The sequence below is a fragment of the Phodopus roborovskii genome, unplaced genomic scaffold (genome assembly GCF_943737965.1).
Source record: "Phodopus roborovskii unplaced genomic scaffold, PHOROB, whole genome shotgun sequence".
NCBI classification, from domain to species: Eukaryota; Metazoa; Chordata; class Mammalia; order Rodentia; family Cricetidae; genus Phodopus; species Phodopus roborovskii.
The window spans coordinates 59,456,921-59,475,808 of NW_026126418.1; the positions used below are offsets into that span (position 1 = coordinate 59,456,921).

Below are 18,888 nucleotides of genomic sequence, written 5' to 3' on the forward strand. Positions count from 1 at the left end.
GTCCCAACTGCTGAGTCCTACAACTTGAAAAACATTTCTTGTCAAAAGAATAGTAAAGTGGAGCAGATAAATTTAAGATCTCTTTTCACTTCAAATTATCTCATGATTTCCTTAAAAAAATCAGTGACATAATTATTTTGAGCAACTAATAAAGGTTTAGTTGTCTGGTTAAAGTTTATACTGACGTCAAAAATGAAACTGCTAATGTCCCCTTGTACTAATACAGAAAACTAAGCTCAGAGGGTCAGATGACTTAAGAGCACATGAGCATTGATAGCCAAGTCCAGTTTCTCTGAAGATGCACCTTGTAATGCATGTAATGTGTGAATTTATACTGTATTTCTAAAAGATGTAAGCAGTGTGGACTTGATTAAGGATATCATCAATGTCAGCAACATAGCCTTGACTAACTTCCTCAATTTATTAAAACCATCTGTAGTCTATGAGAATGAGTCATCCATTTGGGCTGTCTTATTACTAACTACCAATTCTTTTAAAGAAGCTAAGTAGTCTGATGAGTCCACAACTACTTCTTCTACTTCTCAAACCTTTCAATAATAGGAGCTATGACTCCAATTATTGGCTCCTATTTGCTGCATAGTATGCCATGTGGTGTTTTGAATATCACAGATTGGAACTACTTAACTAATCACAAGTACCTGTTCACACACACCCTGTGCCAAACAATTCTAAAGGCAACGTAGAAAAGTAAAGAAAGTAAGTAAAAGATAAAAGTTAAGTTAGATGGAGCTCCAGGATTTCTATCACTGACCAGAAGACAGCCCTAAAGCATGGAAAGACACAGTTCCTCTGAGTAACTCTTGCAGGTGGATGAGGAACCCGTACAACTGAGAAGGAAATGACACCATGTCTTACCTAAGGGCACAGAGTCATACAGACACATTGAAGGGTTTGACTCTGAAGCCCACACTCATTCTGGAGGATCAGCTGTCTCTGCAGCAGGACCCTGCACTCTCCTAAGATGCATGCTTTATTTAAAGTCTTAATGCAATGAGTTAGGAGGAGAGGCTGCTCTTGGGGAAGAATTAGGCCTCTTCCTCCTAGGAGCAGAGCAGCCTGTCTTGCTGGTTCTGGGCTTCCTGTGACACCTCCCGCTGAACAAGTGTGTTCCTACACCAGTGGGAGGCAGCTAAAGCCTCAGCATTCATCATTTGGACATTGAGAGCATGTCAACTGTTGCTAGTTTACTCGTTCTATTTCTCTCCCTCCCTCCCTTCCTTCCTAGAATACATGTAGCTTAAGGAGTCAGGTGTCAGTAGCCCCTGGAATGAGCAGGACAGTCCAAATCCCTGCATGAACTTCCAGATATTCAGTGAGGAATTATAGCTAGTCTTAGTGCTGAAAATAGATCCAGGAACAAGAAATGAAAACATGTTTTGCAGTTCGATAGACAAAATATATGATATCTAATAGGAGGAAAGATCCTATAGTTACAGAACTAACTTCATATAAGAACAACTGATTTTGATACGGGCAGTTGCCAGGATATTTTAGGCAAGTAGAATACTTCCCATAACTTACTAAAACGAATTGTGAGTTATAAGGTGGGAAAAGGTGAAGCAAAATAAAACCAAAATAATAAAAAGCCCCTTGACATTCTACCAAATGGACACCGGATGGCAGCACATAATAAGAGCAGCATATACCTGCCTGACTGCATGATGAAAAAGGCTCCTAATTTTATTCATCAGCATTCTAAGCATCTACGGCATACAACATGTCTGTCTCTCCAAATATCAAAGCTTTATACCCTGCACTCCTCCCTATGCCCTTTACTTACACAGCAACAAGCCAAAAATAAATAAATAAATAAATAAAAATAAAACCCGAAAGGAAAGTATGTGTGGGGTGACATCATCAATTTCAGACTCTCTTTGAGTCAACAACTGATGTTACCTAACTTGGTTACGCTGGAGTTGATTTGACTCTGTACTGTAATGGGAGTGAATGATTTAACCTAGTACCTCTGAACGATTTACCATAAAACCCTTCAGATGCTTAGACCAGAGGGTACGAGAACTTCTATGTTCTTTCTCATTTTTTAAGAATCTAAATTGTAGCCCTACTAAAAGTTGAACCAATGAAAGAGTAGATGTAAAGCACACATTTCTTTCAGTGTTGTAAGGAGAAGGAGAAAGGAGCAGAGGGAGAGAAAGAGTTTGAGTTAGTGTAAATATATTGATAAAATGTGAAGAAAGTACCAAAGTAAATGAAGTTTACATTGGAGGGGACATTAGACATTAGTATCATATCTTAAACACACACATACACACACAATCACAGTCTAAGCAGCGAGCCTATGATGAATGCAGTAAAGGTGACCATTGCAACCCCCTTCAGATTGTTTTTTCCTGCTTATTTTCTGTCCATATTCACACCAAGTATTTCCATGTACAGAGCCACAGAGCAACCAACAGAATAAAGATATGCTTGCAGAAACATGAGGTATTGAACTCGTGTAAGCACATTCTCAAGTGTCTTTTATAGAATAAAGCTCTAGGAACAAGAAAACAAAGCAAAAAAAAACACAAAAAAAAAACCAAAAAACAAAAACAAAAATAATACAAAAAGCTATTACTAAGTCATCATGGAGCTTAAGACAAGCCAGGGCTACTTATTGCTTTGAAGATGTGATTCCCCAAATGAAAAGGTTGGCAAGACTTATCAGGAAAGCTGAGGCATAATTTCAAGGTTCATAATTAAAAATTAAAGTTGAATGCTGAGTGAATTCTGCTTTCAGGCCTGTCAGGACATCACAAGGGAAATGTGTATAACCTCATTTCAAAAGAAGTCTAAGTTGGGGGCCTTTTATGAATGTAAGATGAAGCCAACTTTTGTCTCCTGTCACCTCTCCTAGTCACATGAGTAATTTTTTTCCTTATGGAAAAGAAAGCATCAGACAGAGAGAAATAAAGACAAATAAAAATGATAACAAGGAAAAGTAAGATCAAAATAAGGGACAATGTATGATGTAGATGACATAGTATGGATTTATACATAGAAAACTTTGCAGAAGTTTCAGAAGCAAACTTTATTAAACAAATGGCAGTTGAAGCTCTAGTGACCAACAATGGCAGGACACAAAAGAACAGGTCCTGCTTCTTGGACTCAGGCAGCTTAAATCAAGAACATGCAAACAAGTATATTTCAAACAGGCCAGGGTAAGATGCTGGTACAACAATATCTGTAAGACTCTGGCAAAAGGAGCAGTTAAGAAGACAAGATTTTACTTTTGAAAAACAAGAAATCACCATGGAGTCTATAACCTAATTTGACTTAAACACTTAAGTCATATCACTACTATGTCAATGAACCATGTGCTTTATAGAATAAGCATTTATTAATAGTGCTTATTAGCTCATTAAACTTTACTTAAGTGATAAGATCCTTGATGAATGGGAAACAGCCCATAGAAAGTCTCACATAAGCAATTCAAATTATGGTAAGTAGATGACATCATTTTATAATTACTAAATGATCCATGAGATAAAACCTCCATAATTTTTCAAGGTTATGACCAAACCCACCCTTTTGTTACTGCTGACAGAAGCATAGAATTTGGGTAAGCCATAACATATAGCAAGGCTAGTAAGGCTCTTTGTTAAATGTGTGAGTATGGAAGAAGGTTCACATCTATGTTTGCACTCATATGTGTGGTGCAAGCATGTGTGTGCGTAGATGCCTGCTCCTGTGTGTACCCATATGGAGGGCAGAAAAAAATATTAGATGCCTGTCCTCTGTCACTGTTTTGTTTTGTTTTGGTTGATTGGCAGTGAGATTCTCATATACATTTGTCTCTACCCATTCCAGTCATTTTCTTTTGGGATTCAGCTATGGGGACCCAGGTTCCTGTGTGGGAAACACTGTTACCCATTACATCACCTCCCCAGTCCCTAAGTTTTTTTAACAGCCATGCAATTTAATCATGTGATCCAGGCTTAGACTTGATCTTTAAAAAATATAAAGAAAAAATGACAATAATGAGGAAATATACAGCAGTTATGTTTAGTGTAAAACCTGACTCAAATCAAGTATTAAATAAAAATGAGAGTAGAAATTATTTGGCATATTATAGCTCATGAATAGCGCAGGACACCAAATGTGTAAAAATGGTGACTATTACATTTTAAATGTTCAGTTTTAAGGTATCTGTATTGAATGCAAATTTAAACTCCACAAATTTAGAGGAGATACTTATAATGTCTAAAACTAACAAAACATTGTTATCCATGCTATAGTATGCATTCTCTCAAGCAAAAAAGAGACACTACACTGAGTAGGTAGTTGTCAAAGCTCGCGGATAAGCAATTCTTGAGACACAGAATGTGAGTGACTCTAGATGAATAATTAAGTTACACTTAACTGCAATAGCAGTCAGTGAAATGAGAATGAAAGCAGAATCAAGGGGACATTTCATAGCCACATTCCTGACAGTATTAAAAGTAGTTGGATTAGATTGGATTGGATTGGATTGGATTGGATTGGATTGGATTGGATTAAGGAGAAATAGGATCCCTTCTGCAATGCAGAATAAATAAATTTACTTGAGTTTCTACAGTCATTCAAGAAAGCCTGGCAGTGGCATATAGCAGATACTGAAGCAATCTTAACTCCTGAGTGATGGGGGATGTCTTTTTGTATATATATTTCTCTTATTGGTTTATTAATAAAACACTAATTGGCCAAGTCCAGGCAGAAAAATAGGTGGGGCTACCAGACCAGGAGAGGGCTGGGGAAAGGAAGGCAGAGAGAGAATGCAAAGAGATACCATGCTTCCAAGGGAGTAACATGCCGAGTTATGAGTAATTAAGAGAGTTAGCCAATAAGAAGCCTGAGCCTTTAGCCAACAGTTTTATAATTAATACAAGTCTTTGTGTAATTATTTGGGGTAAAGTGGCTGTGGAACCAGGTGGGACAGAAACTTCTACTACAGCTGAGTAGTTTCCTGAGAGAACTTTTAACAGGTTACAAAGAAACAATTATGTGTGATTTATTGTAATGTTGTGCATTCAGGAAGAGTTAGAGATAACTTGGGTGTTTGTGCCTGGAGAATTTGTTAAAATAAGATTTGGCACAAATACATAATGGCAAGTGGGCAACAATGGGAAGAAAATTGTCTTAACATAGCACCACAACATGCATCTTTGCACTAATATTGAATGGACACAGCAAGAAACATGAGATTTTGAATACAAAACTGTTTATGTGACATAGAATACATTAATGCACACATTATTACAAATAACTATTTTGCTGATTTGTGTTTAATACCATACATAAAACCAAGTAGATGTATGGACAGTGGACTGGAAGAACAATTAGAGTGTATTGCACAGGAGATTGGTATGAGAGTGAAAGAGAATATGAAATAAGACCACTTAGGGGGTCATGCCCCAGATACAGTATCACAGGGCTGCAACTGAAGAGTACAATCAGTTCAGTTCACTGCATCTGGGGATTCTAAAACAAGAAAAAATAAAATGTATAGAACTTTAAATGAAAAAAATCTGAAAGAATGCTTAATGGCATGCAAACTGATCAAAAAAAAACAAGAAAAAAAATAGAGTATACACCAATGCTTATATGAATTTAAGCTTCTGTCCAAAAATTATACACAAGTTCATTAAAATTTTATGCAAATAAAGCAAATGCACAGTGGTATACACACTGATGCAATGTGCATAGTGTTTGGGATAGTTTGCAATAAAGGGGCTGCCCTCTGTCTCTGATGCTTCAGACACCTCCTAGGAGTATGTTACAAGCTTGGCTAATGTGACACAGATTAGGGTGCTCCCCAGAGCCATTACCTTGTTTTCTCTGCCCTCTTGTGTGATTCTCAAGAGTAACGCTAACCAGTGCAATCCTCATTTCTGGCTGCCCATACACCAAGGAAGAATGAATTGACTGAGCTGGAATTTCTTGTGTTGGGGTAGGGGTGGGGGCTCATGTGGTTGGTCAGGTACTAAAGCGTTTTGGCCTACTTGCATTGCTGCACCCTCTGGATGACCGAGTTATGATTGTGGGATGAGGTTCATGGAAAGAAGGGTACATGAATTGTGCTAGTCATTGGTTCTCACCAATTGCTCTTTTCATTTGATCGTGTGGCCCTCTAGTAAAAGGCGAAAGATTTATATGATAAGAAGAGAAACCAGAGTATGTGTGAACCTCTAGTACTTTTGAAGGAAGATGGCTGCCAGCGTACTGCTAAGAAATATCTTTGGGAAGATTCAGGACTATTTCCTACTTAAAATTATAAGAGCCATTGTAGGCACTGGAATTGTACGTGACACTTCCACTTTACTTCTTTCCAATAAATATAAACACTGTCCATTATAGCCATTAAACCAAAGCATCTTTTATTCTCTAGCATTACTCCCAGAATATCTTTCTTGTTGTATAACTAATTAGAATATTTATCCCCCTTAGTTGTAACAGTAATATACTCCCAAGTAAATATCTCTTAGTTTGAGTACTTTCATGGACCTTAATTATTTGCATATTCCATGCTATAAAGCTAATATAGAATAGCCAATGTAAGAAATGGCTAAAATTCTATGACAGAGATAACTATATTAAGTCCCCATATAAATAACATAGTGAGTATCTTTCTTGACCCAACAACGAAATTGTTCTTTTTTTCTTGAACATTTGAATCTCGCCCTAGGGAGTTCTTGATAATTTTTAAATTTCCCTCACCTATTTTCTGTCATGATTTTCTTTTTCTTTTCCTTTTTTTCCCTAAATGATTGTTTAGTTTGAACAACAAATACGGTTCAAATCTTCTATCTTGCATGAAACTTCTCTTGGGTAGAGCAGAAAGATCTTTATATGCTACAAATGAATTCATTTTACTACCCAATCTGTTAATCCAGAAACCGTGTTTCCCATTTTATGCTTAGTCTGAAGAAGACAAGACATCAGCCATTTTTACATTCTGGGCAACACCATAGAATGCAATGTCTTTCTTTGAAAAGTATAATCATTTTAACAATAAGGGTGTCAACCGTGGTAATAGAAGGGACTGTTCTAGTTAGGTTTGGGTGGCCTTGATTCTCAAACAATATAAGTGACACAAGCATAGGATATAGAAAACTGTATAGTTATGTAACAGAGAGTTGAAGAATTTTCATTACCTTAGTTTCTTTCCTCCATCTGTAATTTTGGCTTTTTGAAGATACCCTTCTTTTTCAACCATCTGCAAGAATAATACATATGTTAACACTGTGACAAACTCCTATGCATTTTAGTATGAATGAACCCAAGCTTTCTAAGCAAGAGTCATTGCAGTGATGGAAGCTTCCAGTCACAGAACTTTATTAATAATATACAAGACTTATGGGAAGTGCATACAAGATCAACATCTTTACAGGCTTTGCATATCAAATGATAGATTGTGAGGATGTATGTGAATGGATTGTTTGATAGTGATATAGCACCATTCACTTCCATTTCTGTGTTAGCAAGTCACTTGCTTAAAACATTAACTTTAATGATAGAACAGAGATAATGCCAGCCCCTCCTTAATCATACCAGACAAGCTCTTCATTTATGCCCTCCCTATATACCTGCTAATGCCAGGAAAAAGGAAAGAAATCAATGGAACAAAAGATTGAGCCTGATGAATCATGGGAGAATATTACAAAGGCAATTTTTTGTGCATTTTGGCCAGTTAGTCACAGATAATGTAGCAGAGCTCTCATTGCCATCTGAGCTGTATAACTGCTTTCCTTTTCCCCACTGCTGCTGTTGGCATTCATCCTAGCACAGTTGCAAACTCTCTAAGGGGCATGCAACAATTTACTGTAACACAATAGAAGTGTTCAATAAGTTCCAGGCAAAATACATACAACAAGCTGTTTCACTTTCTTGGTGGTCTATTTGTCGTCCCCCCCCCCCCCCGGCACACACCTTGACTGTCTTGTACATCTTATTCCAGTTCTTGGTCCATGCTCCCTTTCCTCATGCTTGATGTCTAACAACTCATATTTCCTCACAGAATCAGTGAGATCCATATTCCATATCCCTGAATATAATATTTCCTCTCTCTCTCTTAAAGATTTTGTTGGATATATAGTGTTCTACCTGCATATTTGCTTGCAAGCCAGAAGAGGGCACCAGATCTTATCTTAGATGGTTGTGAGCCATCATGTGGTTGCTGGAATTGAACTCACGACCTCTGGAAGAGTAGCCAGTGCTCTTAACCTCTGAGTCTCTTAACTCTTAACTCTCCAGCCCCTGAGTATAATATTTCATCTACCATATCTTCATATCAAGAAACAAAATTTCAACCTATTTTAAAATTCTACGTGGCTTGCTTTTGTCAGATGGCCTTTCCATCATTTGTTGAATTATCTTTTATGCAACCCTTTCCCAGTGTCCATTCCCACTGTTTTCTTATCACTCTATTAACACGTATCAGATAATGTTTGTAATAGCTGGCTTATTATCACTTTCATATTCTGTGGGAACCAAGAGTTACACTAATTAGATTGTATGAACAAATACATGAATAGATATATATGTAAATGACATTTACATTTTCAGAAAAAAATGTAAAAGTCAATATCATTCATTGGTAAGAGGAAAGGATAATTTGGAGTAGTGAGTTGTCTCAAAAAGTAACATGTTTCCAAATAAAGAATCGCCTCTTGTAAGACTTGATTTGCTATAGATAATATATATGTGAACTTTTCCTGACTCCTACATTGCTATATTCCTAATACATTGGAAAATACTTGTCTTTAAAAATACATTTGATAAGTGCATTTTTAGTGAAGAAACTATAGGAAATTATTGGATTAATGAAAATTGTCACCAAATAATTTTCACATAGGTTTAAAAGATGTTTATTCCTTTAGTATGTTTTCCACAAGTCTAAAGCAGTCTACTGATGCTTTCAGGGTTGATTTTTAGAACCATGATGCCCATGGTGTCACCACTCCATGCTCAGAAGTATCTCTCCATGTGCTTCAACGACCCCCTCATTCTACTATGTACACAGTCCATCTCTTTTGTAACAGAGAATTTTTTTGCTGTCAAAATCACATATAAGTTTAAATCTAGGCATCACTTGTCTCTATAAATGTTAGAAACAAAAACACGTTCAGTAGCTAGTAACATCACAGAATAAGTTCCTACCTTAATTCATTGCTTTGTTTAAACTTCTTATGAAGATAAAACTTACCAAAAACCTGAAATATTTTATATTAAAAACTACAAACCCTCTCGGTCAACTATGAAATTCTCAACTAAGATTAGTAACCTTTCAGAAATATTCCATGTAAGACCCCCCAGTTGGACATTGAAAATTAAAAAATTGTATTGATGATTATTTTTCTCTATAAAGAGGAAGGTAAAAGTGCAACATTAATGTCCTTACAGGAAGAAATCAATGAAATGTATTTGAGGTGAAGTATACAAAGATCTCTCCCCAGCTGCACCTTTCTCAGGCAACTTGAAATGGGTAGGCAAAGGTGTTTCATGTTAGGAGTCAGTAAATGAAGTATCACTGCTATTAATGGCAGAATAATTTTCCAAGGGCACTGGTCAGTATGGTGGAATCTTTAGGAGTGACCTTGTAGTAATCCTGGGAGAGCAATGGAACAAAGCTAAACAGCTAGTTAGGAATTGACTTTAAATTCCAACATGCCTTCCAGGCCATAGGGAAACCCTAAGAACTGTATCTTTACAGTATCTTTTGCTTTTAATTCACTTAGTAACACCATGAACAGTTATACATATCTAAGTGTAGGTGCATGTACACTTACATATTTAAATCTGTGATGTGTGTGTATCTGTGCTTTTCATCCATGGCTTTCCCTCTCTCTCAAACACACATGTCTGCTTCCAGGATCAGCTGTTCCTCTCTATACATTGTTTCTCTTCTTGATATACACTTACTCCCTCAGCTAAGTTTCAAGCACTGATCCCCCATTATCTCAAATAGCCATGATGCATACAGAAGAGTTACCAGATTCGCTAGACAAGCCTAATCTTATGGCAGATCAGCCTCCTTTGGGTTCACATCAAGATATCCCTTCCTTTTGGTGGCCTGATAACCCTATACCACTCTTTTGAGATGTTGGCCATCCATCCTTCACACTGAACCAATAAAATTCAGTTGACTTCTTGCAATGAATAGGCTGCCTTGTTCAGGTTCCATACTAACAAGAAAAGCTTCTATAAAGTAAACTTAATTATGTGAATATCTAAGGGATTGCCATCATACCAAAAATTTCCCATGTTCTATATATCAGAAACCAGTCATGCTGAGAGGCATCGGCTTAGTGGAAGGAGGTATTATGGTAAACAGAAGATTGCTATGGATTGAGAAAGTGGGTTTATATATGATATTTTATTTATTATTTTTTGTTACATGGTCTGAAATAACAATGATCTGTAAATTTCGGGTTTACAGTTCTAACATCTGGATCTCAGACTCTCTTTAGTGATTTTAGAAAATTATATACAGGGTTTAAATTTAAGCTTAGGATTCCTCCTGTTCTGGATTCTAGGCCAAACTGAAATGCATTAAAGGAACCCCAGCACCCAAACCATGTATACTAAAGAAATATCAGCCAGCCTTCAAATGCTAAATGTGGCTTTTGGAGCTATTTTTTTCAACGCCAGCTAGAATCCCTATTTAACATTGCATGGCAGGAAAGATCAGCAATTTGTCCAGGCTGGATGCCAGCCAGTCAGACAGTATTGAGGAATTGCTTCAGCAGAATCCTGCATGCTGAGACACAGCTGAGGAGGATGAATGACAATGGAATTCCAAGATGGTACCTGTTTATAGACTTAGGAATTAGGTTGGATGTGAGAGATAGGGCTGGAGAGAAGTGAGATTTTGACTGATGGCCACAAGTGTAACAAACATTAGCTTATAATCTCTTGAACGAATGCTGCAGGGTTTTATTTATATATATATGAATGTCCATGTTACCAGATACAAATGCAAACAATAGGCTCTTCTATCTATAATGGCACATTGAACCGTTTTGCTAAAATAAACTGAACTAAATTAGAAAATTTCATGCAATTTAGTTGAGAACTTGGCTTTTGACCACATAGTTTTTTGCTTTGTAATATTGCTCTGACGATGGTTCCATTTTTTATTCTCCCTCCTTTGTTCTTGGTCTGTGTTTGTTGACAACACTGGCACAATATTCAGCTTCTTAGGTCATCTGATACAGAAAGCCAATGCTTTAAGTAGTGAGAGTCAGAATGCCTCCCCGCCCCATATTCTGTGAAGAAACACAGACTGATCTCTATAAACATTGATGATTATATTGGAAAATAGGGTTTTTCTGGTTCCATACATATGAGATAGGTCTCAGCCTGTAGCTGAAGTGGTCCTTCTGAAAGAACGTTTCACAATATGATGTGAATCATGTGTATGGCTGACTGACCTTCTAAGGAAAGATTGTATCTAAACTCCATGATCACAACCCCGGACCACTGCAATTTAATAATAAGGTGGCTACTAAAGTTTTAATAGCTCACAGTGTTTTGCTGAAAATCTTGTTTCCTGATTTCTATTAAAAAAATGAAATGGAAACATGTTTTGTCACATCACTTTATACCCTCCAGGGCTTCTCTTTCCTCTCTTTCCTTTTGTAATCATCTTTTACTATTCTCCTCTACATAGAAAGAGTAGAGTCTGTTTTTTTGGTTTTTTTTTTTTTTGTTTGTTTATTTGTTTTTGTTTGTTTGGTCTTTGTGTGTGTGTGTTCTTTTTCTTGACACCTTTCTCAAGTTACACTGTGATACTAACCTTGATTATGAACTTGAATTGAATTTAGGAATGATTATGAGATGAGTCAAGCACACCTCTGGGTGTGACTGTGAAGACATGTCTAAAGGCATTAAGACATTAATTCAGATTTTAATACATGGTCTGCAAGTAGCTGGACTATAGAAGGTAGCTCTTGGTGAAAGGAAGAGGGTCAGTGGCAGGGAGCAATAGAGAGTAGGAGGAAATGGAGAATGGGAGGGATGATGGTGAGAAGGATTGAAGCGGTTCTTAGAGACTGTTCCCCTTGTTGGTGTTCTGGTCTTCCTGTTTTCTGAGACGAACTTCTACCACATACCCTCGATGTCACTCAAGGTCAGCAACCTGACTTAGCATTCTGTAAATGTGACATAAGTGTGCCTTTGAGTATTTTCTTCCTTGTATTTTTTAAATCATTACTGCAAGGGAGCTAAAACAGACACATGCACACTCGCAACCACACACATGCAAATACACATCCTCTCACATATACAAGTACACACAATTTCACATACATGTATTCACACTCACACGCACACATACACTCACACTCACACACTCACATACAGTCAAGCACAATCTCTGTCTCTTTGTCTCTCTTTCACCTTTATGCCAATGAGACTCATTGTTTTCTTTTGGATATACCAGTTTCTATCATGTCTTCCTGTATTTTTATGTGTGTATGTTTGTAGTGGACAAAATCTGTTAAGAAAAACCTTCTTTCCAGTTTTGTTCAGGAGAGTCTGACAGACTCTCAAAACAATATAGAACATTGCTGCTCCCCATGGTTCTCTCCCCAAGGTTGAATGTAAGTCCCTATTGCTGAAGACATTATGTAGTTCAGACATATAACTCAAAAGATTTGGGCTGGCTCTGACTTGAAAGCCTCCTTCCTGAGGACAATTTTTTTTATAATTCTTAATTTAAAAAGTTGCTGGGCAGTGGTGGCACATGTCTTTAATTCCAGCACTCAGGAGGCAGAGGAAAGTGGATTTTTGTGAGTTTGAGGCCAGCTTGTTCTACAGAGATAGTTCCAGGTCAGCTAGTGCTGTTACACATAGAAACCCTGTCTCCAGACCCAAAACGTTATCATTGTTCTAATCATATTTCCCTTCCCCAAGTACTCCAAGGCCATCCTACCTCCTTACATACCCAAGCTTCATGTTCTTTCCCTTTCTTACAAAAAAAAAAAAGATGAAAACACATACATTCAAATACACACACACACACACACACACACACACACACACACCAAAAGCAAGCAAATACATGGAGTTCATTTTATCATGGCCAATTAATCCTGAGCAGGAGGCCTGCACTGGGGTGTGGTTAATAAACCCATGGTCACTCCACTTATGGAAACTGAATTTCCCTTCCTCAACAGTTATCAATTACAAACAATTTCTTGGATAGTGGTGCAAGTTAGTGCCCATTTACCCTTCTGCATGTTGAGATTTTTGTCTGGTTTCATCTTGTGAAGATCTTACAGATGATGCCAAAGTCTCTGTGAATTCGTACAGGCGTCTGCCATGTTGTATATGGAAAATCCTATTTCCTTACTTCTGGCTCTGACAATATTTCCACCTATGTTTCTATTATATAGATGCCTGTTTGGATTTAGGTTCACTCTGCAGGAGGAAGTTTTTGCCTGTTACTGGCCAAGAACCTGTGACTGTGTTAGTCACTTTTTTCTTGCTCTGATAAAATAATCATGACCAAGGCAGCCTATGGAAGGAACAGTTTGGCTTGTTCCAGAAGGAAATTCAATAATGTTGGAGGTGTGGCAGCAGTTTCCCAGAGTGGAAATTGAGAGGTCTTCAAGCACAAGCAGAGAAAAAGCAAAGTCAAAGTGGGATGGCATTATGAACTTTCAACACCTACCTCCAATGCTGTAACATGACCCCATTTAGTACCACCAACTAGGAGCCAAGTGTTCAAATGTCTAACCCTATGTAGCCAATTCTCAGTCAAACCACTTATAGGAACTCATATGTCCTAATGTGAGCCTATCATTATTATCAAGTAAGTAAGTGCCTTATGTATACATAAATATTTTATAACCACAGATTAGTAAGGCTCTAAGTTGCCACCATTGACGCCCTTGTGAAGAAAGGAGCATTTAAAAGACTCACAACTGAGCAAAAGGCAGAGAATAAGAAAGTCAACATTTTAACATGGAAAGAGGGTGGGTAAAGGAGCTCCTGCCCCTAGCTAAGGAACAATGGACAACTGATCATTATTAAATGGAGGAGAGACTATTTTCCTTAGGAGTGTAGTTCATGGTAGGGCGACCATGCTCTACTGTCCCTACAACATGTGCACATGAGGGCAGCATAATTAGATCTGGTGAGTTATAAATAAAAGAGAAAGAGAACATGAAGGGACTTACAAGGTTTTCTCTGAAAGATGATATTTTCAGATACAAGTGCTTATCTCATGCAAATACATAATATATGTATGTTCATATATGTAAACTCTCAAGTGCTTACCTCATGTAAATATACAATTAATATATGTTTGTACATGTAAACTCTTAAGTTGGATGAAATGATTACATAAAGAAGAGTCAAACAAAAGCAGTTCTGTACATTACAATTTTACAAAGCCCAGAAAACAGCTATGCATTCCTGAAGGAGTTCTTGCAACATAGCATGGTGGCTAATGTCTATAACCTCAGCACTTGGAGACACAAGCAGGAAGAACAACCCACGAGTTTCAGGGCTAGCCTGGTATACACTGTGAGTTCCAAGTAAGCCAGGGCTACATCATTGTGGGAGTTTATCTCAAATAAATGAAAAACAAACAACAACCAACCAAAAAAAAAAAAAAAACCCAAACCCAGAACTCTTGAGAAGCTGATTCAGCTTCCTGGTCTGGCCTGGGGTGATACTTACTGTCACAGCTTCCTTGCTCCTGTGTGGAGTGTGCCTGTGTGCAGTTACCCTCTCCTACTTGTCTCACTTGAGGGAGTGGGATCATGTCTGGCTTTAGGGTTCCACTCAGAGTCCTGAAGCATTTTCTAAACACTTGGTAAAGCACATGTTATGTTTTGCCAAGGCATCTTACGCGCCTCATCTCCTCCTCTCTTATTAAATCACTTTGCATTTCAAGGGGAATGTTATCCTTGTGTTGCTGATTTATTTAACATTAACTCATCAAAAGGTCATTTTGAAAAGGACAATATAGAATTCCATGGTTCAGCTCTATCCTCGACTTTATTCATGAACCTTTCATCCTGAATACAGCATGTTTCATTTATTCCCCATCAAGAAATCCAGTTTCTGTTTAGGAGATGGGCTTGGGAGGTACCACACTGTATATGAAGAGCTTCAGTCTTCAGGGGATTTTCTTACAATTCAACTCTCAGTAGGTTCTCTTGGGAATTTCTGTTGCTCCGGAGGTCTTTGCTTTCAGTGTTACTTGTTTTGTGATCATCATTGAAGTCACAGAGGATAATCTTCCTTCCCCCATTGCTGTCTGAGCCACTTATTTGTATAATTCATTTTGTGTTATAATCTAATTTCACTCTGGGCAGCTGTGAAGAAAGAATTGCTCAATCTCAGTAGTCTTTGTTGATGTTTGTGCACTTTTCTCTATTCTTGAATTAAGTGAATTACAAGTGGGGGACATTGCTGGGAGACATAATATAACTTGTATCTGTTTACATGCTTCGAGAATTCTTCCTATCATCCCAAGCTTCTTCTCCTGAGGCCCATTCCCTCTGATCAGGCCCCATGGCTCTTTTCTTTTGATCATTAAAATCTGGCCAGTATGAGATTTTTGATTGTTTTGACACAGGGTATACAATCCTGGTTGGCTGCTGGCCTTAAACTCTCTATGTAGACCAGGCTGGCCCTGAACTTGCATACCTCCTGTTTCTGTATCTTTAGTATTTTTATTATAGGCATGTAGCACCAGGCCTGCCTCATCATAGCATTTTTGAAGTTTTACAAATACAATTGAAGTAAATCTATTCTACCTCTAGCTTGTTGCATATGCTGTTTTTTTTTTTTTTTTTTTTGTAAAGATTTTTTTTTATTATTATTTTATTTCTCTTCCTGTTTCCATTCTTTGGTCCTGCAGTTCTACCCATGATGCAAAGCTCATTTTAAATTACAGTTTCAAAGAGTGACTGACTATATGTCTACTGACTCCAAGATAGGTCTTTCCTCTCTCAAAGACACAAGTGCAGAATGATGCCTGTTTTTGATCAATGGTGCTCTTGTTTGTCCATAGGCTAAAAGTTTCTCTGGGAAAGGTCATAACTTCCTAATGTCTCATCAGATTCCCAGAGCCTAACCCACTTCCTGAATGAGCATGGCCTAGTCAAATATATGAATCAATAAGCAGGCTACTCCTTAAGAAAATGAAAAAATGTTTAATATGAAATGGATTTTAATAACATTATTCAACTATATAATTTACTATTATCACTTTGAATATTGAGAGAATATTATTTTGCAAATATAACTCTTACTTAGTAATATTTTGAATGACTGAAGAGGTTTTTTTTTTTTTTTTCAACTTAGAGAACCCCCAGCCTGGTCAATAGAATTATTCCCGCAAAGTGACTATGCTTTTTTCTCTTTAAAATGAGAAAGTACAATAACTTCATAATGCCTTTCATCCCCAAAGTACCCACAAGAATTAATTAATCCACAAAATAATATCATGCTTGAAAAGGTAGAATCCAGGACTTAGGTTTATCTACAAAAGCCTGCTTTGCCCTGAGCCAGGACAACTTCCTGAGTTGTGCCCTGAAAATCCTCTTTGCTCAGGAGGAAGTAGATGAGTCACTAAAGCCAACCACAGGCTTTTGACTCCTACAGGGTTATCCAGACATGCCTTACAATGTTTCAATAAAAATAAAGAAGATAAAGATTTAACATGCTACAATCAGGGTTACTCTTCTTGAATCTTTAGGGGAAAAGAAAAGTGCCTTGAAACTAATTGGTTCTCATGAAGAATTGTAATGTGGAATATATTAATAGAAGGTCAAAAAGGAAATGCATATGAGTGTATTAGGTTTCTGCATCATGATGTTTCATTTTTAAAGCTGCTGCTTCATAGCTGTGTTAAGCAATCTCACCCTTCTCTGCTGGGACTGCAGCCTCTTCCACTGAAGCCCTGTGATATGCATCTGTGTGGCATTAATGCTACACTTCTTCCTGAACTGGGACCACTGTGGGCATTTTTAGACTCCAATTAGCAGTGTTCCGAAGGTAACAGTCAAAACAAATGTGTTGTTCTTTTAATTATTCATGTTGATCACAATTAGCTTTATTAAAGGGAACTGTAAAAAATAATTCATGGTTCCCCAAAAGAAAACCCACTCATTGGAGCATCTGAATGGCAGTTTTCATTTTTTTTTTTTAAGTAAAACATTTTACTCCCAAATGGGGTAGACCTAATGGATAATTTGAAAAGTTGTAACCAAAACTGTAGTCTCATGATTTTTAAAAATATTTAGGGGAATTATTCAAATATGAGATAAAAGAAATGATATTTACATTATAGCCAGGATTTTCACAAATAAATAGACATAATAATCTATAAGATTAAAACAAACATAAATAATAACATCAACTCAAGGGATTTAAATAAGTACTTCAAATTATTTTGGTATATAAATGATATCTCTTCCTAATAGCTACTGCCAACAGATAGCTGTGGATGCCATACTGAGTGAGACATGGAGGCAGGAGGGAGACAGGGAGAGATGAAAGCATATGAAAGTTGTGGGGAAGCAATCTGCAGGTAGATGAAGAGATAAGTTGAAGTTAACCAGATTTAAAGCAATCTTTGTGCATTCTATAGAAGAATGTCTTCATGTTTAAAATTTACAGATTCTCCTTTTGAAAAAGCTGGTGGTACTTTATTCATTACTTTTCATAACAGTCAATTGACCAGATGCAGTTTACTTAACTGATGCCATTTCTGCCATTAAAACAACAGTAAAATTTAATTCATTAGAAGCCATAGAAGAAAAAAGTTAAATGTTCCCAGTGCTCAGAAGACCGAGCAAGTGACATGTATTCTCAGAAACAGGACTCAGGGGAGCATACATCAGTACCAGAAAGCAATTTAATTGATAATTTAAAAAGTTTGTGGAAGTAGTGGCTATATGTATGTAGGTGTGTATGTGTGTGTGTGTGTGTGTGTGTGTGTGTGTGTGTGTGTGTGTGTGTGTGTAGATGGCAGAGTTGGGGGAATATAGATTTAGAGTGATTACAAACTAAAATTTTACTTTAAAAAGTATTGGTTTTGCTTAGATTTAGTGTTTCTCTTCAATGTCATCTTCCTAGGTAACATATCTTCTTTCTTTTGAAAAGGAAACTCCAGAGATAACACAGCTTACCACATGTTAGTTAACAAAACTACAGCTTTAATGTAAGGAAGGAAAACTATTTCTGGATGTCCTAATGGTTTATCTAAGCTTTGGTTATGCTTGATATGGAGGAATTGCTATAAAATTGAAGACTGGGTAATAACTGATTGATTATATTTGAAAATAATTATAATTTGAATTTTTAAGTTCCATAATTCACAGATATGTTGTATGTGAAAATTAGGGACATTTCAATGAAAGAGTTAGGGCACTCAAGCATAATTTCACAGGCATTTGTGTATTTATATGTTTATAAATGTACATGTATATGTATTATATGGGTATATGCATGTATATATGTATACATAAATACTTATTTGTATATGTTTATTTTCCTATTCATTGTGATGTTACAATGTGCCAAATTCTATACTAAGTCCTAATAGTTAATAGTAAACCATGTATAACCCTCTCTTCATATAAGTTACAATTCAGTAAAGGAGATAGTAAAAGCAGTAGGCAATTTTAGTGCTGTGCTTCTACTAAAGAGACAAGTCCAAGTTGCTCTTGGAAAGCAGATTATATACAAGGGAAAACTACTTCAAATTTGAGAACTCATGGAAATAATTCCCAAAGAAAATGTATAGGTAAGAACTGAAAAATGTGAAAACAAAATATAAATACCTCAAGATACAATATTGAAAAGATTGAGCTTCCTTTGAATGCTGAGTATATATTTATTGATATTTTCAAGCATCACTTTCAT

General features: G+C 36.8%; 1 protein-coding gene across 1 annotated transcript in view; it reads right to left on the minus strand.

The window, feature by feature from the left end:
• The window catches only part of Arhgap15 (Rho GTPase activating protein 15), a 620,277-nt gene that overhangs the window by 532,039 nt on the left and 69,350 nt on the right, over positions 1 to 18,888 (minus strand). The window contains exon 4 of the mRNA XM_051184740.1: positions 7,155 to 7,216. Within this exon, the coding sequence (XP_051040697.1) occupies positions 7,155 to 7,216 (62 nt within the window). The remainder of the gene's footprint in view (positions 1 to 7,154; positions 7,217 to 18,888) is intronic.